The sequence below is a fragment of the Mustela lutreola genome, chromosome 16 (assembly GCF_030435805.1).
Source record: "Mustela lutreola isolate mMusLut2 chromosome 16, mMusLut2.pri, whole genome shotgun sequence".
Taxonomy (NCBI): domain Eukaryota; kingdom Metazoa; phylum Chordata; class Mammalia; order Carnivora; family Mustelidae; genus Mustela; species Mustela lutreola.
Genome location: NC_081305.1, coordinates 12,262,596 through 12,290,251, shown reverse-complemented (window position 1 = coordinate 12,290,251; position 27,656 = coordinate 12,262,596). Strand labels below are relative to the sequence as shown.

Genomic DNA, 27,656 nt, shown 5'->3' with positions numbered 1-27,656 from the left:
AATCTGCCATATATATAAAGCACATATGGTGAGTTATGGAAAATCCATACTTACATGATTGCAGTCTGAAGAAATCTCATTTTCAGGCTAAAAGGAAAAAAAAAGAGAGATGATGTTAAAAAAAACCCAAAAAACTAACCCTCAAGTTTTCAAATACCACCAAAATAAACTCAAAACAAGAAATCTGAATATTTAACTGAGTATGCTTCTTCAATTTAAGAAATAAAATGGGCTTATATATGTTTTAGATTGCCAGGGAGGAATATACCAGAAAAGTAGATGAGATATAATCACTTTCTAATCAATGGTACAATCTGAAAATGGGGAAAATGGAAAAGAAAGTAGTAAAGAGGGAAGAGTTCAAGATGGCAGAGGAGTAGAAGACCTAAATTTCATCTGGTCCCGGGAATTCAGCTAGATAGCTATCAAAGCATTCTGGACATCTACCAACTCAACAGGAGATTGAAGAAAAGAATAGCAGCAACTCTATGAGCAGAAAAGTGATCACTTTCTGGAAGGTAGGACCTGCAGAGAAGTGAATCTGAGATGTACGGGAAGACCGCAGGGTTGGGGGGTACTTCTGTCAGCCGGCTACTGGCAAATGATACAGCAGCAGAGCACAAAATTGGGAATTCTATAAGTTTGCTCCGGTGAGGAACTTAACTCTGGTGGCTAAGCAAGGGGTGGAGCCCTCACTGATACAGTGTGGTCTCAGGACTCTTGGGGTCACAGAAAGACCAGGGTTGCATGAATGTGGCAGAACTCCCAGGCATCGAGGCAGGGAAATTGGCTCCAAAGACTGAGCCGAGGAGTGGGCTCTCAGCTTGGGATTGCCATAAACCGTGATATGCAGTACAGTTGGGCCACTGCACTTTGAGCTGGGGCCCAAAACCTGGCAGAACCAGAAAGACTTCCCTTCCTCCCCAAGGATGAGCAGGAGGGGAGCCCAATGCAGGCATCTGCTGGGTTTGGAGACGCCAAATGGGGCCATGTGCCAGAAATAGAAACGCACTGTCACAGGCTGGGTGAGCAGAGTACGGCCGGAGACCAGGGAGAGAGGAGTGATGGACTGCTTTTCTCTGAGGGTGCACTAAGGAGTGGGGACCCGAGCTCTCAGCTCCTCTGAGGCCAGAGATTGGGAGGCTGCCGTTTTCACTCTCTTCCTCAAAAGCTGTGTGGAAAGCTGTTAGGGAAGAAAAACTAGAGAGAGCAAACCAAGCATATTACTTAGCCTGGCCGCTGGCAAGGACGATGCAATTCTGCGTAGGGCAAATACACTTGAGAAGCAATGTAACACCCTTGCCCCAGAAGATCAGCAAGAACGTCCAGCCAAGACCAAGTTTACCAAGTTTACTGCAAAACTCCAGTGCTAGGGGAATTCAGCACATAGAATTCATGGCTTTTTCCCCATGATTCTTTAGTCTTTCGACTTTAATTTTTAAAATTTTATTATTTTTTGTTTCTTTTTCTTTCTTTTTCCCATTTTTATTTCCTTTTTCAACCAACTTATCATTTCCCTTTTAAAAACTTTTTTAAATTTAATTTTTGCAGTTGTATCACCTCCATTCATTGTATTTAACCTTATTTTTGTATATATGTAAGTTTTACTTTCTTTTAAAATTTTGAGATCCAGTTTCTTCTAACAGACCAAAATATACCCAAAATCCAGTATATGGCTCTGTTCTATGAAACAGCCTGATCATATTCTTCCCCCCTACCCCCACCTGTGGGTCTCTTGGGTCTCTTCTGATTTGTTCCATGTTACATTTCTCTGGAGTCATTGTTACCCTTTAGCATTTTGTTCTCTCATTCATCTATTTTTCTCTGGACAAAATGGAAAAACTCACCTCAAAAAATAGAACAAGAGACAGTACCAACTGCCAGGGACCTAATCAATATGGACATTAGTAAGACATTAGAACTAGAGTGCAGAATAACAATTATAAAGATACTAGCTGGGCTTGGAAAAGAGCATAGAGGACACTAGAGAATCCCTGGAGAATTAAAATCTAACTAAGTCAACATCAAAAAGGCTTTTCATGAGATGCAATAAAAAATTGAGGCTCTTACTACTAGGATAAGTGAGGCAGAAGAGAGAATTAGTAACATGAAAGGCCAAATGATGGAGAATAAAGACACTGAGAGAGAGATAAACAACTATTGCATCACGAGGGGAGAATTTGAGAGATAAGTGATACCATAAAGTGAAACGATATTAGAATAATTGGGATCCCAGAAGAAGAAAGACAGGGGCAGAAGTATATTGGAGCAAATTATAGTGGAGAACTTCCCTAATTTAGGGGAGGAAACAGGCATCAAAATCCAGGAGGCTCAGAAGACCCCCTTCAAAATCAACAAAAATAGATCAACACCCCGACACCTAATAGTAAAACTACGAATCTCAGAGACAAACAAGTCCTGAAAGCAGCTCAGGACAAGACATCTGTAACCTACAATGGTAGAAACATTTGATTGGCAGCAGACCTATCTACAGAGACGTGGCAGGCTGGAAAGGACTGGTGTGATCCAGAAACTAAGTGAAAAAAAAATATGCAGCCAAGAATACTATATCCAGCAAAAGTGTTATTGAAAATAAAAAGCTATTGAAAATAGAAATAAAAAGCTTTTAGGACAAAGAGAAATTAAAAGAATTTGCAATTACCAAACCAGCCCTACAAAAAATACTGAAAGGGATCCCCCCCCCCTTTTTTAAAAGATTTTATTTATTTATTTGACAGACAGAGATCACAAGTAGGCAGAGAGGCAGGCTGAAAGAGAGAGAGGAAGAAGCAGGCTCCCTGCCGAGCAGAGAGCCTGACGTGGGACTCGATCTCAGGACCCTGGGATCATGACCTGAGCCGAAGGCAGAGGCTTAACCCACTGAGACACCCAGGCGCCCCTAAAAGGGATCCTTTAAGCAAAGAAAGAACATAAAGGTAACACAGACCAGAAAAGAACAGACAATATACAGTAATAGTTACCTTACAGGCAATACAATAGCACTAAATTAATATCTTTCAATAGCTACCCTAAAAGTAAAGGACTAAATACCCCAATCAAAAGACACAGGGTACAAGACTGGATAAAAAAGCAAGACCCATCAATATGCTGTCTGCAAGAGACTCATTTCAGACCCAAAGATACGTACGTCATGATTTAAAGTGAGGGGTGGAAAACCATTTATCATGCTAATGGCATCAAAAGAAAGATGGGGTGACAATCAATTAGATTTTAAACCAAAGACTATAATAAGAGGTGAGGAAGGACACTGTATCATACTTAAAGGTGCTATCCAACGAGAAGATCTAACAATTGTAAATATTTATGCCCCAACATGGAAGCAGCCGATTAATAACAAAATTGACAAACACATCAATAATAATACAGTAACAGTAGGGGACTTTAACACACCCCTCACTAAAAGGGACAGATCACCTAAGCAAAAGATCAACAAGGAAATAAGTGTTTTAAACGACACACTGGACCAGATGGACTTCACAGATACATTCAGAACATCCCACCCCAAGGTTGCAGAACACACATTCTTCTCCAGTGCACATAGAACATTCTCCAGAATAGATCACATCCTGGGTCACAAATCAGGTCTCAATTGGTACCAAAAGACTGGGATCGTTCCCTACATATTTTTAGACCGCAATGCTTTGAAACCAGTCAATCACAAGAGGAAAGTTGTAAAGAACTCAAATACATGGAGGCTAAAGAGGATCCTACTAAGGAATGAATGGGTCAACCAGGAAATTAGAGAAGAATTTAAAAAATTCAGAGAAATGAATGAAAATGAAAATACAACCATTCAAAAATCTTTGGGATGCAGCAAAGGCAGTCCTAAGAGGGAAGAACACAGCCATACAAGCCTTTCTGAAGAAACTAAAGGAGCTGGAGAAAGAAGAACAAACAAAGACTAAACCCGACAGGGGAAGAAAATAATAAAGATCAGAGCAGAAATCAATGAAACAGAAACCAACAGAACAGGAGAACAGATCAATGAAACTAGGAGCTGGTTCTTTGAAAGAATTAGTAAGACTGATAAACCACTGGCCAGACTTATTAAAAAGGAAAAAAGAACCCAAATAAATAAAATCACACATGAAAGAGGAGATCAAAACCAACACCAAAAAAAATACAAACTATAAGAACATATTATGAACAGCTATATGCTGACAAATTAGACAATCTGTTAGAAATGGATGCATTCCTAGAGACATAAAAACTACCAAAAGTGAAGCAGGAATAAACAGAAAACCTGAACAGTAGATCCATAATCAGCAAGGAAGTTGAAGTAGTAATGAAAAATCTTCCAACAAACAAAAGCCCAGGGCCAGATGGCTTCTGAGGGGAATTCCACCAAACATTTAAAGAAGAATTAAAAACCTATTCTTCTGAAGCTGTGAAATGGAAGGAAAACTTCCAAACTCATTTTTTATGAGGTCAGGATTACCCTACCAAAAAGAATTACAGACCAATATCCCTGAGGAACATGGATGCAAAAATTCTCACCAAAATACTAGTCAATAGGATCCAACAGTACATAAAAAGGATTATTCACCACCGCCAAATGGGATTTATTCAGGGCTGCAAGGTTGGTTCAACATTTGCAAATCAATCAATGTGATATACTACACTAATAAAAGAAAGGACAAGAAACATATCATATTCTCAATAGATGTGTGAAAAGTATATGACAAAGTACAGCATCCTTTCTTATTTAAAACTTTTCAAAGTATAAGGATAGAGGGTACATATCTCAATATCATAAAAGCCATGCATGAAAAACCTACAGCAAATATCCTTCTCAGTGGGAAAAAATTGAGAGCTCTTCCCCTAAGGTCAGGAACACGGCAGGTATGTCCACTATCACCACTGCTGTTCAACAAAGTACTAGAAGTCCTAGCCTCAGCAATCAGACAACAAAAAGAAATAAAGGCATCTAAATCAGCAAAGAAGTCAAACTCTCACTCATTGCAGATGATATGATACTTTATGTGGAAAACCCAAAAGACTCTCTCCCAAAACTGCTAGGACTCATATAGAAATTCAGTAAAGTGGAAGGACACAAAATCAATGCACAGAAATCAGTTGCATTTCTATACACCAACAATGAGCAAAAGAAAGAGAAATTATGGAGTAGATCCCATTTCCAATTGCACCAAAAATCCTAAGATACCTAGGAATAAATCTAACCAAAGAGATAAAGAATCTGTACTCGGAAAACTACAGAGTTCATGCATAAAAGAAACTGAGGAAGAACAAAGAGATGGAAAAACATTCCATGATCATGGATTGGAAGAATAAATACTGTTGAAATGTCTATGCTACCTAGATTGTAATCTACATATTCAAAGCAATCCCTATCAAAATACCATCAACTTTGTTCAAAGAAATGGAACAAACAATCCTAAAATTTGTATGGAATCAGAAAAGCCAGAATCTGAATAGCCAGAGCAATGTTGAAAAAGAAAACCAAAGAGGGTGGCATCACAATTCCAGACTTCAAGCTCTATTACAAAGCTGTAATCATTAAGACAGTATGGTACTGGCACAAAAACAAACACAAAGATCAATGGAATAGAATAGAGAACTCAGAAATAGACTCTCAACTCTATGGTCAACTCATCTTCGACAAAGCAGGAAAAGAATAACCAATGGAATAAAAAAGGAGAGTCTCTTTAACAAATGGTGTCAGGAAAATTGGAGAGCCACATGCAGAAGTATGAAATGGACCATTTCCTTACACCACCTACAAAAATAGCCTCAAAATGGACAAAAGACCTAAGAGTGAGACAGGAATCCATCAAAATCCTTGAGGAGAACACAGGCAGCAACCTCTTCAACCTCAGCCGCAGCAACTTCTTCCTGGACACATCACCAAAGGCAAGAGAAGCAAGGGCAAAATGAACAAGTGGGACTTCATCAAGATAAAAAGATTTTGCACAGCAAAGGAACAGTCAACAAAACCAAAAGATAACGAAAGAATGGGAGAAGATATTTGCAAATGACATAGGAGATAAAGGGTAAGTAGCCAAAGATCTATAAAGAATTTGTCAAACTCAACACCCAAAGAACAAACAATCCAATAAAAAAAATGGGCAGACAACATGAACAGACATTTCTGCAAAAAAGACGTCCAAATGGCCAACAGGCACATGAAAAAGTGCTCAATATTAGCAGCATTAGGGAAATACAAATCAAAACCACAGTGAGATACCACCTTACACCAGTGAGAATGGCTAAAATTAACAAGTCAGGAAATGACAGATGTAGGCAAGGATGCAGAGAAAGGGGAAACCTCCTACACTGTTGGTGGGAATGCAAGCTGGTGGAGCCACTGTGGAAAACAATATGGAGGCTCCCCAAAAAGTTGAAAATAGAGCTACGCTATGACTCAGCAAATGCACTACTGGGTATTTACCCCAGAGATACAAATATGGTGATCCAAACGGGCATCTGCACCCCAATGTTTATAGCAGCAATGTCCACAATAGCCAAACTATGGAAAGAGCCCAGATGTCCATCCACAAATGGATAAAGAAGATACACACACACACACACACACACACTCACATACACAAAGTGGAATAATACGCGGCCATCAAAAAATGAAATTTTGCTATTTGCAATGACATGGATGGAACTAGAGGGCATTATGCTAATGAAGTAACTCAAACAGAGAAAGACAATTATTGTATGAGCTCACTAATATGAGGAATTTGGAAACAAGACAGGGGGAAGGGAGGGAAAAATGAAACAAGGTGAAACCAGGGAAGGAGACAAAGTCTAAGACACTTAATCTCAGGAAACAAACTGAGGGCTGCTGGATAGGAGGGGGATGGGGAGCCTGGGTGGTAGACATTGGGGAGGGTATGTGTTGTGGTGAGGGATGTACTGTGTAAAACTGATGAATCACAGACTTGTACCCCTGAACCAAATAACACATTATATGTTTAAAAAGTACTAAAGAAACAAAATAATAGTGACATCAGGATCCTTACAAGACACTTCATAATTCTGAAAGCTAAAAAGAATCAGGCACAATACAAGTGTCCTTTTCTTTAAAGACAGATATCTAAAACAAAACAAAACAAAACAACCCCCCCCAAAAACAAACAAAAATAACCAGGCTTATTAAAGAAGGCAAAGAAGGTCCATCAATGATTTTAAAACTAATGTCAGGGTGCCTGGATGTTGCAGTTGGTTAAGCAACCGACTGCTGATTTGGGGTCAGGTGCTAATCTCAGTGTTGTGAGACCCAGCCTGACCCACAAGGCTCAGTGCTGAACACAGAGTTTGCTTGAGATTCTCTCTCCTTCTCCCTCTGTTCCTCCTGCTCACATTCTCTCTCTCAAATACTTACTAATCTCAAGTCACCACTAGGCAAAGCTAGGTGATAGGTACACAGGACATCAAGTAACTCTTAGGAGTTTATAATCTTGCATGTATATAATTTAAAATAGAAAGTTTTTTTTAAAACAGATATTATATATATGTTCCCATGACTACATATACTCTGCAAAGCCAGGTTCTATGAACGAGAGAGTAAATGAAATTTCTATTCTGTAATTTAAAAAGTAGACTAGATTATGTTTAATATTACATAACTTTGTAATACACATCTCCTTTAGTGTTGCTCTTACCTTTAAAAAGATATAATTGTAAGAATAGACACATTTTCTTTCAATTTCCATAGCATTCCAACCTGCTCAAAGGAAGTGAATTCTGTGTACCTTGGGTGTGGAGCTTACTTAAGGGAAAAAAAAAAAAGAGCATTCTGGAAAGAAATTCAGAGCACTGGAGCACTTTCAAAAGAAGGTATTTAAATAATATGCAAGTATTGTCATGTTTACAATTCACAGGACATATATTAGTGAATTAATGACTGTTTTAGGGGTTTGCTTCCCTACAGTAGTAGTCTGGATTATTTCCCCCCATTTTTAGTCCTCTTTGATAGCATCTGAAACTATAACCTTTGCCCTGTACCTGTACACAGCCTCTGGCTGTTCAATGAGTATACACCCTGCTCCAGAGTTAGGAGGCTAGGCTCCTGACTTGCTTTGGTCAATGAGATTTTACCTAGACCTAATAGAAGAGGTTTTAAACTTGCTTGGGCTGTTTAGCTTTTTACTCTCACACTCCTGCCATTCTCCAAGAGAAGAACAAGTCCAAGTAGCTCCTAGCCCAAGGAGAAGGAGAGACAGGTGGGGCCAACCTAAACCTAACCTGGAGCCCAGAGCAGAGCCATCTCAACTGCCCTGCAGAGCCACAGGCAAGAAAAATAAGTATTTGTCATTATAAGCACTTGAAATGTTTGAAGAGTTTGTTAGGAAGAAAAAAATGAGCAATATACCTATCAAGCAAATGAAATAATAAAAATTCTAAGACCTTTAAGCTGCAACTGGTAACAACTACCATCTCATTTAGTGGATTATGTTAAGTACAGAGTACTGCAGCCTTTTTTTTTTTTTTTTAAAGATTTCATTTATTTATTTGACAGAGAGAGAGGTCACAAGTAGGCAGACAGAGATAGAGAGGGGAAACAGGCTCGCTGCCAAGCAGAGAGCCCGATGCGGGCCTCGATCCCAGGACCCTGAAATCACGACCTGAGCTGAAGGCAGAGGCTTAACCCACTGAGCCACCCAGGTGCCCAGTACTGCAGCCTTTTATGAAAGATGACATGAACCATGGAGACACAAATGAACTGTATATTTGGAACCCAGTATTTAGTTTCTGTCTCTTTTGTCAACTTAATTTGTAATTGATAATAAACTGGTCTTCTATTTTTTTCATTTTAGATTTAATGTCTCTTTCCAGAAAGAGATGACAATGTAGGAATGCCATAAAAACAAGGTCATGATATTAAAACATTGAGACCCATAGAACTGAATAGCTATGAAGAATGTCTATGTGTAATTGCAAATAACTAATTTCAGAAATTTAAAATGGGAGGTGCCTGGGTGGCTCAGTGGGTTAAGCCTCTGCCTTTGGCTCAGGTCATGATCTCAGGGTTCTGGGATCAAGCCCCACAACGGGCTCTCTGCTTGGTGGGGAGCCTACTTCCCCTTCTCTCTCTGCCTGCTCCTCTGCCTGCTTGTGATCTCTCTCTGTCCAATAAATAAATAAAAATCTTTAAAAAAAAAAAAAAGAAATTTAAAAGGTCTTTAGAATCAAAGGACATGGTAATGTTCAGAGGAACTGAACAGAGACCTATCTGCAAAATATAAAAGATAAAGTAGTATGCCTAAACAATAGGAACCTGAAATAATGCCACCACCAAGAAACTCCAGAGGAAGTATAAAGAGAAAATGCTATAGTTTAGCACTCAATCTGAAGGAGTGAAAACAGATGTGTGTGCTGACACAGGTTTGATTCTCAGACTGTGTCATTCCCGTGATGTCCCAATCAAATCACTTCATCAGAGTATATATCTGCTTCTGCAGAACTATAAATGCAGATAGGCTTGATTATCTTTAATCTTAGAATATGAATAGTATAAGGAATAAAACCCAGAATTACTAAGGTAGAATAAGGCTGAGGATTTTTTTTTTAAGTTTTGTTAAATATCCATGAAAGAATACTCTGAAATGATCCCAAGAAATGAATCAGCAAGTAAATACTGGATAATCATGATGTACCTAAAATTGTGCAAGGCATTGTTTGGGATACAGAAGAATGATATGACACTATCTCTAACCTCAGATAGTTTACAATCCAGTTGGAGAGAGAAGATGGTGAAGTCATGCAATTAAGCAAGAATAGGGACTTGAGATAGGCCTGAAGGATTAGACAAATGATTGATGCTGCAAATGCATGATTTCCAAAGAAGTTGCAGGTTAGATGATCCCTAGGGCTCAAGAAAAAAAAAAAAATCCCTTTTTTTTTAAAGCTCATCTTTTAATTTATATTTTAATGCTTTTTATAGTGTATATGTTAAAATAATTAGTACTTAAGATTTTATTTTTTTATTTGTCAGAGGGAGAGAGAGAGCACAAAAGGGGGGAGCAGTAGGCAGAGGGAGAAGCAGGATCCCCACCAAGCAAGGAGCCTGATGCAGGACTTGGTCCCAGGCCCCTGGGATCATGACCTGAACCGAAGGCAGATGCTTAACCGACTAAGTCAAGAAGGCATCCCTAGTAAATTAATATTAATTAATATTTAAAAATAGCTATATAATATTAGGGGTATGTGTAGTAATTTTTTTTAAATGCTAAAGAAGAACATGATCAAGACAAAGAATTAAGTGCTGAAACCTTCCTGGTAACTAGTTGAGGAGTCCTCCCCTCACTCCCATGGCTTCAAATCAGAAGCAAAGAGCTGGTTCCCAGCCTGCGGAGCATCAAATCAGAAGCTGAGCTTTTGGTAGACCATTAGCTGCTCTCCATCACTTCGAAGGTAGACTCTGGACTTCAAAAACAAGTGTCTCTTACATCAAGTGTTTCCTCATACAAAGTAAGTACTTGGCAATGGAACTCAAAGGAGAAAAATTTATGAAAAGCCTCATAAATAAACAGCTTTCTGTTAATTTAATGACCAAACGTTGTAGAAGAAACTGCTGAAGTTGCATACATTAGTATCAATACAGAAACTATTAGGAATACAGGGAAGAGAACGTGATACAACCTTACCCAACACAGCCGGACTGAACTAGAAAAGTTCAGATAATACTGAATGTGCGATGTGGCAGTAAGACTCTAAAGGAGATAAGCACTGAGTGCTTGGACACACCTGCCTAACTCCAATACGGAATGTCAAGGGTACAGGAAAAGGTAAAAGTTGTCACTTAACTGAACTAGGTGCTACCTTAATTTCTTACATGATGGACTGACTGCAAGATAAATGGTATTGTGTCCAATTTTACAGAGGAAGATACTGAAATTTGGAGAAACCAAGTAAGTGACCAAAGTATACTTCTAGGACACAATAAAACTGGAGGTTTTTTTTTTTTTTTTTAAAGATTTTATTTATTTATTTGACAGAGATCACAGATAGGCAGAGAGGCAGGCAAAGAGAATGAGAGGGAAGCAGGCTCCCTGCCTAGCAGAGAGCCGGATGCAGGACTCGATCCCAAGACCCCGAGACCACGATCTGAACCGAAGGCAGCGGCTCAAACCACTGAGCCACCCAGGCGCCCCAAAACTGGAGTTTAAATAATGATAATAAATGGTGACTAATGCTCACTGTGATGCTTTCTGCTTGATACCTCCAAAAAAGGCTAAGTAGGTCAAGTTGAGCACAATGATGGGGTAAGGGGTGTACCTTCAGGAGGTGCAAGAAAAAGAAAGGCAGACAGGATGAATAAACAGAACAAGTGCTCTAGAATAAACTGACAGCTCCATGATGAATTTAGATGCAGGCGGCCCAGGGAAAAAGCTGCTGGAGTTATTAGATCAACTACAAATCTGCATTAGCCCTACGATAACCACAGCAAGTTCTAAAAAACTTTTGCTTAGTTCACTTGGCCTTTTTAAATCAATGACTTAAATATTTTGGGTAGGGATGCCTGTGTGGCTCAGTTGGTTAAGCACTTGCCTTCAGCTCTGGTCATGGTCCAGGGTCCTAGGATCAAGCCCTGCATCAGACTCCCCGGTGAGAAGGGAATTTGCTTCTCCCTTTCCCCTCTTCCCACTTGTGCTCTCTCTCAAATAAATAAGTAAGTAAATAAATATATAAATATTTTTTCCTTAGATTGAGAATGTTTTGGGTATTACTGTACTTTAATCTTGTTGGGTAAGCAAAAGATGAAATAGTTAATTTTATGGCTTAAAACCAGTATTCCTTCCTCTAAGCTCTGTAATTCAAAACAATTTTTTAAAGTATGTAAAAAAAGTACTTTATTTGATCTATGTGACACAGAGAGAGAGAGAGAGAGAGAGAGAGAGGAGAGCAAGTGCAAAAGCAGGGGGAGAGGGAGCCCAACACAGGGCTTGATCCCCAGGATCATGACCTGAGTCATGGGCAGATGCTTAACTGACTGAGCCACCCAGGCACCCCTCAAAATGGGTTTTAACTAAAAGACACAATGGTAGAAAAAGGACAAAAGACTCGTGGAAATATTCAGCTACAGAAGCTGTGTGACTTTGGGTGTGTCACATCACTTCACCAGACCCCTGAGGGCAGAACAGGGGTTTCTTCAACTAGGATCTTGAACTGACTTTAGAAGTGAAATTGTCTTGAAAGCGTACACAAACTTTTGTGTGTAAGTATATTTTTCTGAGAATTCACAGCTGTCATCATAATATCAGAAAGATCCATAAGACACCTAAAAATTAAGAAATAGTGATCTAAGATCGTTGAGATTCTCTGCAGCTTCAGGAGTCTGTAAGATCAGAGATACGGAATATAGAAATAGGGGTATTTATTGATTTCCATGTCTTTTAAGGTAGGTAGTTTGCATATTATGATTATGGTTTCCTAGTGCTTCATCTCAATCATTCTCTCCTGGTCAAAGCACAACAAACAGGTTTCAGAATAAACGACGGAAAAGCTTGAGTCTGAATGTTCTCAATTACATCAACTATCACATCCACTTAAGAGGATGGTTTTTACAGAAAGTACAAGTCTGAACTATGATTTCCCCAAGGTGAACAGGCTGAATTAATGAGTCTGGCAGGAGAAATTAAAGGACTCACAAAACTAAGTTGGAAATTGTCCCAGTTTTTGAAAAAGAAATGCTTGGGAGTTGGATTGTGTCTAAAATTGGGAACATTCTACAGTTCGATCGACTGAAGTTGAACTACCCACAAGATCACACCTGGCACTAAATGAAGTGACAGCAGATTCTGTTTATTAATCACCGGGGAGAAAACAAACAAAAAATGTCAACAGTATCTGTGCTTTTATGGCCTTGCGAAAATCTGAAGGCTGGGCAACAACATGGTGTCTCCCTGTAATTAGAAACCTTCTCCTACAGTAGTAGTAAGGAGAATCTTCTTTGGGGAGTTTAGTCATTCATATGAGTAATTCATTTATTAACTTGACCCAAACCATGACCCTCCTGCCCACTGGAAAAAAAAAAAAAAAAAAGCAAACTGAACATAAAATAGCTGGTAATGAACAGGTAAAGTCAGTATTTTAGTCTCAGTAAACTCCCTGAGCAATTCATTTATTATCATATGAGCAATTCATTTATTAACATGACCCAAACCATGCCCCTCCTGCCCACCAGAAAAAAAAAAGAAAAAAAAAAAAAAACTGAACATAAAATAGTTAGGTAATGGACAGATAAACAGTCAGTCTTTTAGTCTTGGTAAACTTCCTGAGAAAGTGTAAATTGAATCTTAACCCTCAGTCATATTCATAGCCTCTTAATGCATTATTCTGGCTCAATCAGAATTAACTTTTCTTATTTGTAACCAGGGAATGCTGCTAAGTATTGTTTTTCCAAAAGGATAGTGATCAACATAGGCTTTGTGCCCTCCAACAATGCTCTGCCTGATTTACTAAAGGTCTGTGCTTTTGTGTGATTCTTAAACATTCAACCATCTTTTCTTTCCTTCTTTCTTTCTTTTTAAGATTTTATTTATTTGCCAGAGATAGAGAGAGAGAGAGTACACACAAGCAGGCAGAGAGGCAGGCAGAGGCAGCGAGAGAAGCAGGCTCCCTGCCGAGCAAGGAGCCCAATGCGGGACTCGATCCCAGGACCTTGGGGATCATGACCTGAGCCTAAGGCAGTGGCTTAACCAACTGAGCCACCCAGGTGTCCCATCAACCAGCTTTTCAAAAAGGATTTCTAGTAAAGGTCCAGTGGGAGATTTTTTAAAAAGGGTATGAGACACAGATATAGATGTTGGCTCTCACGTAAATTAACTAGTGTGGTAGATAAAACATGAATCTATATGTAATCATCACAAAAAGAGCAAAGCTTGGGGTGGAGGGCAGTCTTGATACTTTAAAAGAATGAAAAAAGCCCCCTCCCCCGCCCCCCCCACCATCCTAAGTTGGATGACAGAAAGGAAGCCAAAGGGGGGTCTATTGGGTAAGGCACATCTGAGTTGAGCCTTAAAAGGAGGTTGTGATTTGGTGATGTGACGCTGTGCGTATGCTGAGGCAGATGGGTCTGTGCGAGGCATAAGAATGCTAGCGGAAGGAGGAATCGGAAAGCCACATTCAGTGTATAGGGAAGAGATCTGAGTGAGAAAGTGAGGATCCCTACAGTGACTGTTCTTAGGCTTATATATCTGATGTTTCCTTATATACAGTGAGATAACTACAAATTTTAATTAAATCCCAGTGCTGATCCAATAATGGTTTCCCATAATCCAAATTAGTATGTTATGCTAAACACAGTGCAGAGAGTGGTGATTTAACTTACTGTTATTTACCTGTGTGCTTCCCCAGTAAGTGAGTGGGGTAATAGCTGGTAAATACTATATTGTTACTACCACTTATTTTTTAAAAATCTTTAAACATTTTTGTTTTGAAGAAGGAATAAGAACAGTTCCTTTAGAAACTGGAGACACTCAAGCACTGATCTATTCAGAGTTTCTACACAGCTGAAGAAGCTTACATCAAATAGACAAAAAATACTACAGAAGATCCATATACAGGAAGATTTAGAAAAATCCATCTCCAGAAAGCAGATCATACAGATGCAAAGACCTTGCTGGATGTAGGAGAATCAGTGGGCTGAGGCATAAAGGTAGGAGGCAGGCCGTGCAGTCTCGAAAAAGTTCTTTGGCCCCCTGATCTAAAGGTCTGCCTCCAATATGGGTTCTGAGAAGGATCCTGATCATTTGAACTGGCTGTCAAGCAAAGTCCCCCTCATTTTCACTTTCTTGGCTTCCAGTACAGCCAGCTCTCACAGCTGTCTTTTACTCAGGACTTTACGCTTCAGCTGTTTTTCAGTCATTTCGGCATTGGGTGCATGAGTCAACAACCTCCCTAGCCTTAATCTCTTCCTCTATCTCAACAGAGACGCGGTGATAAAACTGAACTTGCCCATGTCTTCAGTCCATTTGGTTGTCATTGCTTTTTAAAAAAATTTACTTATTTAACAGAGAGGGAGAGAGAGCACAAGCAGGGGGAGCAGCAGAGGGAGAGGGAGAAGCAGACTTGCTGTTGAGCACAGTCTAATGTGGGGCTCAACCCTGGTACCCTGATAATGACCTGAGCTGAAGGGAGATGCTTAACCAGCTAAGCCACCCAGGTGCCCTCATCATCACTTTCGTAGGAGGCTTTTGTTTCTGAGTATAAATACTGATTTTCCAAAACTCCAACCAAACTTGACAATGTGCTCCATCCACAATGAAGGTCACAGGAGCATTCCTCCTGGGACAGGCAGAAGAGTGTATTTTTGCTCAACGCCTTCAGGCCTCTGAAGATACACAGTCTCACCCTGTGTGTTACAAAATTTGTGGGCATGTTTGGCAGTATCAATCACACGGAACCAATCTCAGGACCTCATGGGCAATCTGACAGTCCAGCACCGGGATTATCTGACTGCACAAACAGTGGTAGACATAGAAGGGTTCCCTGACATCATTCTGGTCCCAGATGTCAGTACAGACTTCTCACTGGGACATTACTTTAGGCATAGTCAGAGAAGCGAGCCCAAAAACTCAACATCAAGAATAATGTATACTTGTTACTTCTATAAGGACATGTTGAGCTTTAAAAAGGGGTAAAAGATAGATTAAAAACCCCAGAGGAGGGGGTGCCTGGGTGGCTCAGGTGGATGTATGACTCTTGATTTCGGCTCAGGTTATTATCTCAGGGTCATGAGATCAAAGTCTGGTGTTGTCAGGCTCCAAGCTCAGTGGGGAGTCTCCTTGAGAGTCTCTCTCTCTCCCTCTGTCCCCATCCTCCCCTTCACCTGCAACTCTGACACACACACACACACATGCACGCACGCACGCGCGCGCACTTGCTCTTAAATAAATAAATAAATACAATCTTTAAAAAAAAAAAAAAAAAAAAGACCCCTGCAGACAAATTAGGGCCTTGGTTAGTCTCACTTACATGCAGAGCAGTAAGGGTGCTAGGTTGAGGTTAAGACCGGTCTGTACCTTTAAAATGAAAAATACCTTCAAACGCCCTTTAATTCTAATAAAGTAAAAGGACAAACACACACTACAGTGGGAATTAGCACACAGTTCTACTTTGTTTCAGATAGCATACCTGACCCATACAAACCAATACTCGTAGGGATTTTCAGCTTTGTCAAGTACTAATCCACTCATATTCAGTGAGGTTATACCCCTATCCTGAAAATATGAAAACACATAGCAATCTGGCTAATCCTGAAGTCAATGGCTGGCAAAAGACAAACAACAATTTGAGCAACTCTTCACTCAGTGATGGAATGATCTATATCCATGAAATTGCCATGCCCCCAAATTTACTTTGAAATGTTAAACAAACATATGATTTTAAGGAAACTTTGGAATTAGTTAAACTGACTGAACAGAAACACTCAAAATGAATATAATTTATTATCTTCTCTGCCCAGAGCAGGAAACGGGAAATACCAAATAAGAATACAGTGATCTCGCTATTGAACAAAACCTGCATAATCACATTACAGCATAATCACACAAGACTATGGTTTTATAAATCTTAAAATTTATTTAAAAAATGTAATTACAGGGACGCCTGGGTGGCTCAGTTGGTTAAGCAGCTGCCTTCGGCTCAGGTCATGATCCCAGCATCCTGGGATCGAGTCCCGCAGGGAGCCTGCTTCTCCCTCTGCCTCTGCCTGCCAATCTGTCTGCCTGTGCTCGCTCTCTCCCCTTCTCTCTCTGATAAATAAATAAAATCTTTAAAAAAATAAAAAATAAAAAATGTAATTACAGGGGCGCCTGTGTGGCTCAGTGGGTTAAGCCTCTGCCTTTGGCTCAGTTCATGATCTCAGGATCCTGAGATCATGCCCCACATCGGGCTCTCTGCTTAGCAGGAAGCCTGCTTCCCCCTCTCTCTCTTTGCCTGCTTGTGATCTCTCTGTCAAATGAATAAATAAAATCTTTTTTAAAAAATGTAATTGCAGGGATGCCTGGTGGCTCAGCTGGTTAAACCGCTGCCTTCAGCTCAAGTCATGATCCCAGGGTCCTGGGATCAAGTCCCTCATTGGGCTCCTTGCTCAGTGGGGAGCCTGCTTCTCTCTCTGCCTCTGCTTGTCACTCTGCCTGCTTATGCTTTCTCTCTCTGACAAATAAATAAATTATACCTTTTAAAAAATAAATAATAAAATAAAAATTTAATTACAAAAACATATAATTTCTCTATCATAAGAAATACTGAGAACTCTTTCCTCATTTTCTCTGTTTTACTATTATAAATTAAAAATAGAGATACCTATAAGCAGCTGCCTTCGGCTCAGGTCATGATCCCGGCGTCCTGGGATCGAGTCCCACATCGGGATCCTTGCTCGGCAGGGAGCCTGCTTCTCCCTCTGTCTCTGCCTGCCATTCTGTCTGCCTGTGCTCACTCTCTCTCCTGCTCTCTCTGATAAATAAATAAAATCTTAAAAAAAAAAAAAATAGAGATACCTATAAGCCATAGGAGACACGTCATCCTCAAAAGAATGTTTGGAGATACTTCTCACATAAGAGCTCAACGTTTTCATCAACTTCCTACTGGGTACTGCCCATTTCAAAAAATGTAGGGACTGTTTTATGATGACAAGCATTTAAAAATACAAGTATGGCCTTATAAAGATTCTGCCTCATTTCCCCAGTTTAAATGAGCTTCTTGAGAACTAAGCCTTCCTCATGAGAGCCTAGAATCACCAGAGAAAGAAAAGTTACCTCCCATTACTCATTTTTTTTTCCTTCTCCCTAGGAGATGACTTAGAAATCTAGAATCTAGTTTAGTGCTGGTGGGAACATTTTTACATAATTTATGGGTGAAAGAAACAAGAGTCAGGCATTCCTACTGAATGCTTGACCAGATTCCCATCTAGCCTCAAGGGAAAGAATCTTCAACAGGTCAATCAATCAGCATGGCTCCCAGCCCTGGTAGGCCTGTAGGTGTGATGGGATAAAAGGCTTTGTTTTCCATTGCCCAGTTTCCTGGATAAAGTTAGTTTAGAGCCTATGTTACCAGGGTGACACCAAGACCATTATCACTCAGTCTAAAGCGGCTTGCTTTAATAAACTATTTTGTAGGAATTTCATCACAAAGGCCATACTTCCTCTGAACCGTGAAGCTGTAAAACACTACTACCATACTGCTACTATAAAAATATAGTATCAGGGGCGCCTGGGTGGCTCATGGATTAAAGCCTCTGCCTTCGGCTCAGGTCATGATCCCAGGGTCCTGGGATAGAGCCCACATAGAGTTCTCTGCTCAGCAGGGAGCCTGCCTCCTCCTCTCTCTCTGCCTGCTTCTTTGCCTATTTGTGATCTCTGTCTGTCAAATAAATAAATAAAATCTTTAAAAATGTATATATAGTATCAAAATTCTTCTACAATAGCTACTCATAGTACTTTCCATACCTCCTAAAAACACACACAGTGTAATAGATCCCCTTATATCATTGTGTTTCAGACCCAACACGGTAGTAAGAACTCTGGACTAGGAGCCAAAAGACTTGAGTTATGATTCCACTTGCACTGCATATTCATTGTGGACCACCCTTGATCAAGTCACATAATTCTTTAAGCTCTAAATTTCATGTCTGTAAACATAGATAAACTCTGCTTTACCTACCTCACGGGGCTGTTGTAAGTGGAATGAGGACACTGAAAGTTAGAGGGCCTTGCAGACACAAGATAGTATGGCCTTTCATTCTCTGTAAATGATCATTTAAGCAGCAAAAGTAACAGTAATGCTTTCTAGTAGGCCATAATTCATGCAAAGAATATGAATTTAAAATACATGACATACATACTTAATTGTATGTGTTCATACTATCCCTGAAGAATACATAAAAAATGTATTTTCACTACATACCCTTTTGTACTTTTGAATTTTGTGCCAAATGGAAAGAAAAAGTCAAAGATAATTCCAGTTTAAGCTTAAACAGAGACACTAATGAAAATACTTGGAATACATCTTCATGGCTGAGGCGACAGAAGGAGTTTGACAATACACTCATCACAGTCCATGTTTTTCTATTTTCCTTCTCTTCCACTGTCTATTTCAAAGGGTTTGTGGGGGTATGGGGGCAGAGTATGGGAAATCCACTCTCTGGGACATATCAAGTAGCAATCTGGCCTGCTCAAGAGTCCTAGATTGGTAGTTCTGTTCTAAGAAAAGCACATTAACCATTTTATGGTTTAGTTTTCCTAGTATGGTCAACTTTAATGTGGGAGTTTTACAGTGAGAGGTGCAAACAAAATTCTTTGAAAGACATGGTATGATTAAGAAACAGAGTATCAATTTTGTTATGGCATCCTTTATATTTGTATGGCATCCTTTATATTCTTAATTTATTTGCTATCTCAGTTAATTTGGAATAGCTAAATACAGGTCCAAATTTGTCATAGCAATAGCTACTATAGCCAAAAGCAAGGCGGGAAACTAAAATAGAAAACTTCCAGGCATCTGACAATATTATTAAAGTTTACACCCAGTAAATCTGGAATGATTCTGTCAATGTAGTTCAGTACCTCCAATCCGACTATGTTACTTCTGTAAGTTTGAAAACATAAAACCAAAAAATGCATATAAAATTGCCAGATGCAAAAAAAGTCCCAAATAAAATATAATTTCTCATGCACTATACCCAAGTATCTAAAAATATCACATTTCTTCCATTCCGACCAGTGGTTAGTGCACTGTTTACTTTAACTTGTCTAAAGAGAAGCACACAGCGCTGAGCTGCCAGAATGCGCAGAACCCTTTCCGTATAACCCAGAGCAGACGACTAGTGCTTCTGAAAGAGAAGAGCTGTGATTCAGGGACTTGACTTTCATCTGAATAAGAGAGCCACAGCATAACTCTGAAGGATGTGTAAGTTTTGAAGCAGAAGCCGGCACAAAGACAGAAATGAGGTTAGGTGAGAGAGATAAAGACCATTTGAATCCTGGGAAATGCTATGCTGAAATGGGGGAAGAACAGTATCTCATACCTCAGCATCAGTGGACATGAAAAGTGTCAGAGCAGCAGATATTTTTATACAGATAGTCTCTCCTTGAAAGAGAGTCACATCAAGAAACTGAATAGGCAAAAGTAATCACTACTGAACAATACAGCAGTTATGGAGAAAGATAAATATAACAGACAAATGTAAAAAAGAAAACCTGAATCCAGTTAAAGATAATGACAGATACAGCTATTAGAACCTATAGAAACTCCTATAAGTGGTCCTGACCAAAAGCTATAAAGGGTATTATGTCCTAAAACTCATAAAATCGTCAGAAGGTCAAGGAATGAACATAATTTAAAGAGACTTTATCCAAGACATTTTCAAATTTGGGGGACTTCTTCCATACACCTCACAACTGTCTGAGTGAGGCACGGCAAAATTGAACACCACCTATGTAGTCCAAAATCACTTCCCCATGCACCCCTGTACCATTCTACCTTTCCACTTAAGTTAAAAATGGGGAATTCAGGCACCTGGGTGGCTCAGTGGGTTAAGCCTCTGCCTTCAGCTCAGGTCATGATCTCAGGGTCCTGGGATCGAGCCCCACATCAGGCTCTCTGCTCAGCAGGGAGCCTGCTTCCCTCCCCCCCTCTGTCTACCTCTCTGCCTACTTGTGATCTCTCTCTGTGTGTCAAATAAATACAATCTTTAAAAAAAATAAAAATAAATAAAAATAAAAATGGGGAATTTGTGGGTACCTGGGTGCCTCAGTTAGTTAAGCCTTTGGCTTAGGTAATGATTCCAGGGTCCTGGGATTGAGCCCTACATCAGGCTCTCTTCCTCTGCAGACAGCCTGCTTCTCCCTCTGCCTTACTCTCATGAATAAATAAAATCTTTTAAATAAATAAATAAAATAAACCCCCTTCTTTTAAAAAAAAAAATGGGGAAGTCTTTTGTGCAACGTCATACAATCATCTGCTGGCTGAATGGACTAAGGTTCCATATGAATGCTATTAACTACAGAAAAAAAATCAAATCTGTGTGAAAACTGAACTGGAAAAATTTAGCATATCTGAGCATTCTTTTGAGATTTAAAAACACAGCTATAAAACAAATATAATCATTCAAATATCAAAAACAAAACCAGTACCCCAACACAAAAATCCAAACTCAAAAGAAAACTCCACCTTTTCCTTTATTTTCCTGTAATTCCAATTCAAGGAAGGAGCATAATTTAAAGAGACTTTATCCAAGATAAAACCCCAAATCTAAAACCTGTCATGTCACACCTAGGAAACAACACTTAATGACTATTTTCAGGAGCTAGTCTGTAGCCAAACTGTCATATGAAAAAGATGGTGTGTGTTTAATACCTGTGCGTCATACACATAAGTAAATCTTCGGATTCCCTATCACATCTAATCCTCTATCTACTTGGTAATGCCTCCACTTAATATTCTTCTATCTGGCATGTAACTTCTTTTGAATGACAACAAAACTACACATTAAAATTTAGCAGACCTACAGGAATATTCTGGTCAAGAACTCATCATTGGGTAGTTCCTAATGACTGGTACTGATGTGTGTGCTACAAAAACCTGTTGGTTACCACAGCAAACTGGACAAGTACGCGTTAGCATGGCAAAGGGATGCTGAGTCAGGGTCCATCCTGGTCCTCTGGTCCCCTTTTTCCTCCAAAAAAAATGAGACTGGTAACTTCTCTCCAGAAAGAGAAAATGTGGGCACTGGGGCTGAACTATACATTTTAAAGTGGTAAATTTTGTAAATTTTATGCTATATTATGAGTATTTATCATAAAATACCAATGCAAGAAAGAAATGGGCTTTAACATGAGATTTGAACCCTCAACTACTCAACAGAAATTCTGGATGATTTCCTTCTAGCCTCAATCCTCTTAAAACACACTTTATAAGTGGAGCAGAGAATTAGGGAACTCTTATACGCTAGGGTTCACAGCTTGAAATAGGAACTAGACAGTCAAAGAAATCATGAAATTAAGTAATTTGGCTGACAGTCCCATAAATAAATCTACAGGCTCTGTGGACTATGGATGAGATTTGTTCTTGTTTTAATTTGGGCACTAGGCTCCTGGCTTAGAAATAAACTGCAAACTCTGATCATAATCTCTCTCTTGTTGGAGGTGCAGTGTACAAATACATTATCTACAGAGTCTTAAATGATGGATCAGATGATCCAACAAACAAATGATCATCCCACAGCAAAAACAAGAAAAGCTGACACATGTGGTGGATGGAATGACTACTACCAGAAACTGGATATGCAACCATGATTCTTTAATACAGTGGTCTATATGCGGATTGATCATGTCCCTAGGTGATAATGTTCCACTCTCTAGTCTGGGCTGAAGAAGGACCACAAGAAGGCACTGATAACTAAGATCAACTCTGTCGACATGACTTAAGACTAAAGACCGTCTGTGCTCAACATGACATGCTTGTTATTTCAGGGAATCTCTGCCCAAAACAGACAGACTATAAATCAGTTAATAACTTCACTATTTGATTCAGGGAATTCCTAGGAGATCAACGTATCAGAGTCAAGAGTCTTCTAGTCTGAGCAAAATAACTTCCTTATTGAATATGCTTATGTGTCAAGAATTGCTTTGGGACACGTGGGTGGCTCAGTTGGGCTCAGTTCATGTTCCCAGGGCCTAGATCAAGTTACACATTAGGCTCCTTCCTCAGTGGGGAGTCTGCTTCTCCCTCTGCTTCTGCTTGCTTGCTCTCTGACAAATAAAATCTTCAAAAAAAAAGAATCGCTTTAAGACCTTTACATTGAATGGGGCGCCTGGGTGGCTCAGTGGGTTAAGCCGCTGCCTTCGGCTCAGGTCATGATCTCAGAGTCCTGGGATCGAGTCCCGCATCGGGCTCTCTGCTCGGCAGAGAGCCTGCTTCCCTCTCTCTCTCTCTGGCTGCCTCTCTGTCTACTTGTGATTTCTCTCTGTCAAATTAATAAATAAAATCTTTTAATAAAAAAAAAAAAGACCTTTACATTGAAGTGTCCACCAATCCCAAATTATTATATCACAGATCTGTCCAATAACAATCAATACCCTTCTTTAGAAGGCCATTTGAAACCATTTGATCTCAGACCTCAAGGCCACTGAAATATCCCAATTTTGACTTCTTCCTGTCAAGGTGGTGTTCTCCTTTCTGTATTAAGTTCTAATAAATTCAGCTTTGCTTTATTAACAGATTGGTGAAATTTAGGAGAGTTTATCAGGGTCTATGCCATTTGGTTAAGGTACAGCTCAAGGAAGGAAATCCATAGCTAAACTGGGAAAAAATTCAATTGATAACATTTTAAAAACTGAATCTTCGGCGGGGGGTACAAACATCATTAATGTGCATAATATAATCTAATAAAATCTTTGAAAATTTCCCACATTTTTTCTTTCTTAGAAATATCAATCTACAGTTGAGAGAACAAGGTACTACTAAGTATATAGCAATAATCACCACTATGTCAAACTATAAATGCTGAAATGCTTAATTAAACACTTACTTGGGGAAATACTGACGGATTAACATAAACGTCAATAAAGATGCAGTATTTTACAAGAGTTACCCATAATCTTCAGATCATATCTTTGCCTTTTTAAAGTCATAATTTTCTTTTATAAAATGATTTGATTTTGAAACCAAAGTGCAAAGAACAAAAGACCAGGAGGATCCTTTTAATGGTACTCCAACTGAGCTAATGATCACTACATGGCCTAAATAAGTCACAACTCCCAATGCTTCCACTGGAATAGGTGGAAAACTAAATAAAAAGCGAGACATTTTAACTCTGTTTGCATACCTAATATGATTTCATAAAAACAATACTACCTTTCTGAAGAAGGGGAAATACTGCCATACAAAAGGAGAAGTGAAAGTAAAGAAAGGGAGTAAATAGTTCACTGGGAGAAGTGAAAGGAGGTAAGTGGAACCACTGCAGATCCTTCGAGAATCACTGTTTTAAAACACTTCATAGGGGCGCCTGGGTGGCTCAGTGGGTTAAGGCCTCTGCTTTCGGCTCAGGTCATGATCCCAGGGTCCTGGGATCGAGCCCCACATCTGGTTCTCTGCTCAGCAGGGAGCCTGCTTCCTCCTCTCTCTCTGTCTATCTCTCTGCCTACTTGTGATCTCTGTCTGTCAAATAAATAAATAAATCTTTAAAAAAAAAAACACTTCATAAAGTACGTCGATGGCTCAAATATGTATTACTTCTCAGGTAAAGAACGTTCACCTCCAGTAACTGAAAAAAGGACACTCCCAACTATTTCTAAGCACTCATTACTATATAGTCTATAGGACTGGTTCTGCAGCATAGACTGGAAAGAACTGGGATCAGATTTACGTTCTTCAAGGTACTAGCTGGACTGATTTGACTCTTGGAGGCTAGATTTCCTATCTATAAATGAGGATGAGTATTTATTATATACGTAGGAATAAGTAAGACAAAACATATAAAGCACCTATGAGTGCTCACTGTAAGCTATAATAAGTATTATCTATAATAATATTGTTATAGTATACTTCTAGAAGAATGTTAACTTTGTACTGCCTTAACTCTAAAATAAATAAATCAATCCCTAAAATAAGGGAAAGAAATAAATAAAAAGAGGTTTTCTTTTTAAACCTCAACTTAAAAGTTTATAGTTATATAGATTCTTAGCTACAGGAAGGCAACTTCAGTTTAAAGAGTTGAATTACATTAGGATAAACTGGAATAAAGGCATAAATTTTTTTTAAAAGATTTTATTTATTTATTTATTTGACAGAAATCACAAGTAACCAGAGAGGCAGGTGGAAAGAGAGGGGGAAACAGGCTCCCCACTCAGCAGAGAAACTGATGCAGGTTTCGATCCCAGGACCCTGAGATCACGACCTGAGCCGAAGGTAGAGGCTTAAGCCACTGAGCCACCCAGGTCCCCCAAGGCATAAATTAATTTAGGAAATTATGGTAGAAAAATCTTATCCCAATGGAAAGAACAGTCTTTAAATGGCTTCATCAAGTTTACTTAGCACAAATAAGTGTGTGTAGAATTTCTGCCTGCCCCTCACCCTAATCTCTCAATCTAACATCCATATACATATCCAGGCATGGTATCTATTTTGAACTTCATTTAGGTTGTTTCTAAGTAAACATCAGAGGATTAAATAGTTCTTGTTTTCTTCACTCACGTTTTAAGTCTCCAAGAACCTTTATATTTAAATGCAACTGTTCAGATGCAGTTATCTTTAAATATGCAAACAAACCAAGGCTATTAGTCACCTAATAACACTTTTCTCAATCACTTGGGAAATGTTTTTAGTTCACCACGGGCAGTCAATGCACTTTTCTCATCACATCAAACTCAAATTGATTCATTCTGTGAAAATAAATATTACTTGTGGCCAACTTAATAATAAGATCAATGATTGACAATTCAATCTAAATGTCCTGCATTCATCTGGGTTTGTTACCTCAAATCACCTAACAGCCACCTGTAAACAGGTAGTGTAATGCAGTGCAAAATGGTGGCTCAGTTGGTTAAGCTTCTGCCTTGGGCTCAGGTAATGATCCCAGGGTCCTGGGACTGAGTCCCTCACTGGGCTCCCTGTTCAGTGGGGAGTCTACTTCTTCATCTCCTTCTGCCGCTTCCCCCTGCTTGTGCTCATGTGCTCACTTGTGCTTTCTCTCAAATAAAATCTTAAGGAAGGAAGGAAGGAAGGAAGGAGCGAGTACAAAAGAGGTCCAGGACTACACTACCGTAATTCTTCTGAATACACTCAGATCTTCAACACTGTCTTTTAACATTTTGATAATCACAATTATTATTCTTCAGGAGAATATTGGGAAATGTAATGTTTAAAATACAGGGCTTTGACTAAAGGTCTTTGAATCTTTAGTCTACATCAGAAACAGAGAAGATAAGGACTAGAGGAAAGTCTGCTATGTCGAAGATAATATATTAAATTCCAACATCTGATACCAATGAAATACCTCAAAGATCACAGAAAAAGCACAGAATAAATAATTTAAGTGAACCACAAAAAGCTTTGGAAAAGTTCATTCTCCAAGAGAAATCTTACTAAATAACCCACATTACAGAACTTGACTGGGCAAATACTCTCTACATTAGGCAGAACATACCCAATTCATATACCTATTCAGAAGCAAGAGATGATACCTAATGACAGAAAACATATTTTTGTTTCAATTTCAAAAGGGAAAAAGAGATGGGGTGGGGTGGATAGTAGAAAGTCAATTTGGGATTGCTCTCTTGCTCTCAAAATCTTGCTTCTGGGGCCAAGGAATTTTTTTTTTAGGCCATTTACCTATATTCTCTATGTTCCTTATTTTTACCACATTATGCAAGGGAAAAAAACTTCAAGCATTTAAATGAGACTTGCCTTTCCGTAACATATACTAAATAAAATCCACAAAATGAAACACTCTACAACTCATTTACAATATCCACTTCAGTTGTAAATAGTATAGTATACTTGTATGTGTCTACTGTGAGTCATTTGTGTGGTTAAGAATCTTACAATGTGGGGCACCTGCCTGGCTCAGTGGGTTAAAGCCTCTGCCTTCAGCTCAGGTCATGATCCCGGGGTCCTGGGATCGAGCCCTGCATCCGGCTCTCTGCTCTGTGGGGAGCCTGCTTTCTTCTCTCTCTCTCTCTGCCTGCCTCTCTGCCTACTTGTGATCTCTGTCAAATAAATAAATAAAAATAAAATATTAAAAAAAAATCTTACAATGCTATGGTGCTGATAGCTAATTATGGCATTAAGGTAAGGAATTCAGATGCATATACACAAACTAACCTAGGTGATCCACGACAGATTTTAAAATAAAAATAAAATTTAGGACATACTAAGATATCTTAGATTATTTTATCTCATTAAGTAACTTATTAAAAACCTTTAGCTAGAACTTCAATTTCTAAACTTTATCTCTAAATTAACAATTACACAAGGAGGGGCACCTAACTGGCTCAGCCAGTGAGGTGTGTGACTTGGTCTCGGGGTTGTAGGAGCCCTAAGTTGGATGTCGAGATTGCTTAAAATAAAATCTTAAAAAAAAACTTAGCCAATGCTCATTTTAAAATATAAATATGGAGTAATTTTGGCCTCAGAGCAAGTTAATGAGGTTTCAGAAAAGTGAATACATTAATACCTTCTTTCTAAAAGGTTTGCCACTGAATAAATGATCTCACTATCCATGACTTATAAAAATAATTTATTCAACCAGTTACTAAAATTGTCCCTGCTTCTAGACAAAGAAACAGTGTATAGAAATGGGAAGCTGACTTCCCTGGTTTAAGACAGTCTCTGGGAGCACCAGGGTGGCTCAGTTGGTTTAGTGTTCAACTCCTGATTTTGCCTCAGGTCATGACCTCAGGATCGTGAGCTTGAGCCCCATATCAGGCTCTATGATGAGTGTGGAGACCACTTAGGATTCTCTCTCCCTCTCCCTCTGCCCCTCTCCCTGCAACCCCGGCTTGTACAGACCCTCTTGAAAAATACATACATACATACATACTAGTCTCCTATTAGTTCACTTTAGGGCCATTAAAAACTCCCAAGTTTTTCTGGTTTTATTTTGTTCCTCTTCTCTCTTGGGGTAGTGCCTTAATTAAAAATAAACACAAGGGCGCCTGGGT

The 27,656-nt window shown here is 39.2% G+C and overlaps 1 protein-coding gene and 1 pseudogene across 2 annotated transcripts in view; both read right to left on the bottom strand.

Annotated features, from left to right (window-relative positions):
* GLG1 (golgi glycoprotein 1) overlaps window positions 1–27,656 on the bottom strand; it is a 163,173-nt gene that overhangs the window by 64,470 nt on the left and 71,047 nt on the right. For both annotated transcript variants that reach the window (XM_059152995.1, XM_059152996.1), the window contains exon 2: window positions 55–87. In XM_059152995.1, coding sequence (XP_059008978.1) covers window positions 55–87 — 33 coding nt within the window. The remainder of the gene's footprint in view (window positions 1–54; window positions 88–27,656) is intronic.
* On the bottom strand, window positions 13,972–17,142 carry LOC131818489 (STING ER exit protein-like; annotated as a pseudogene).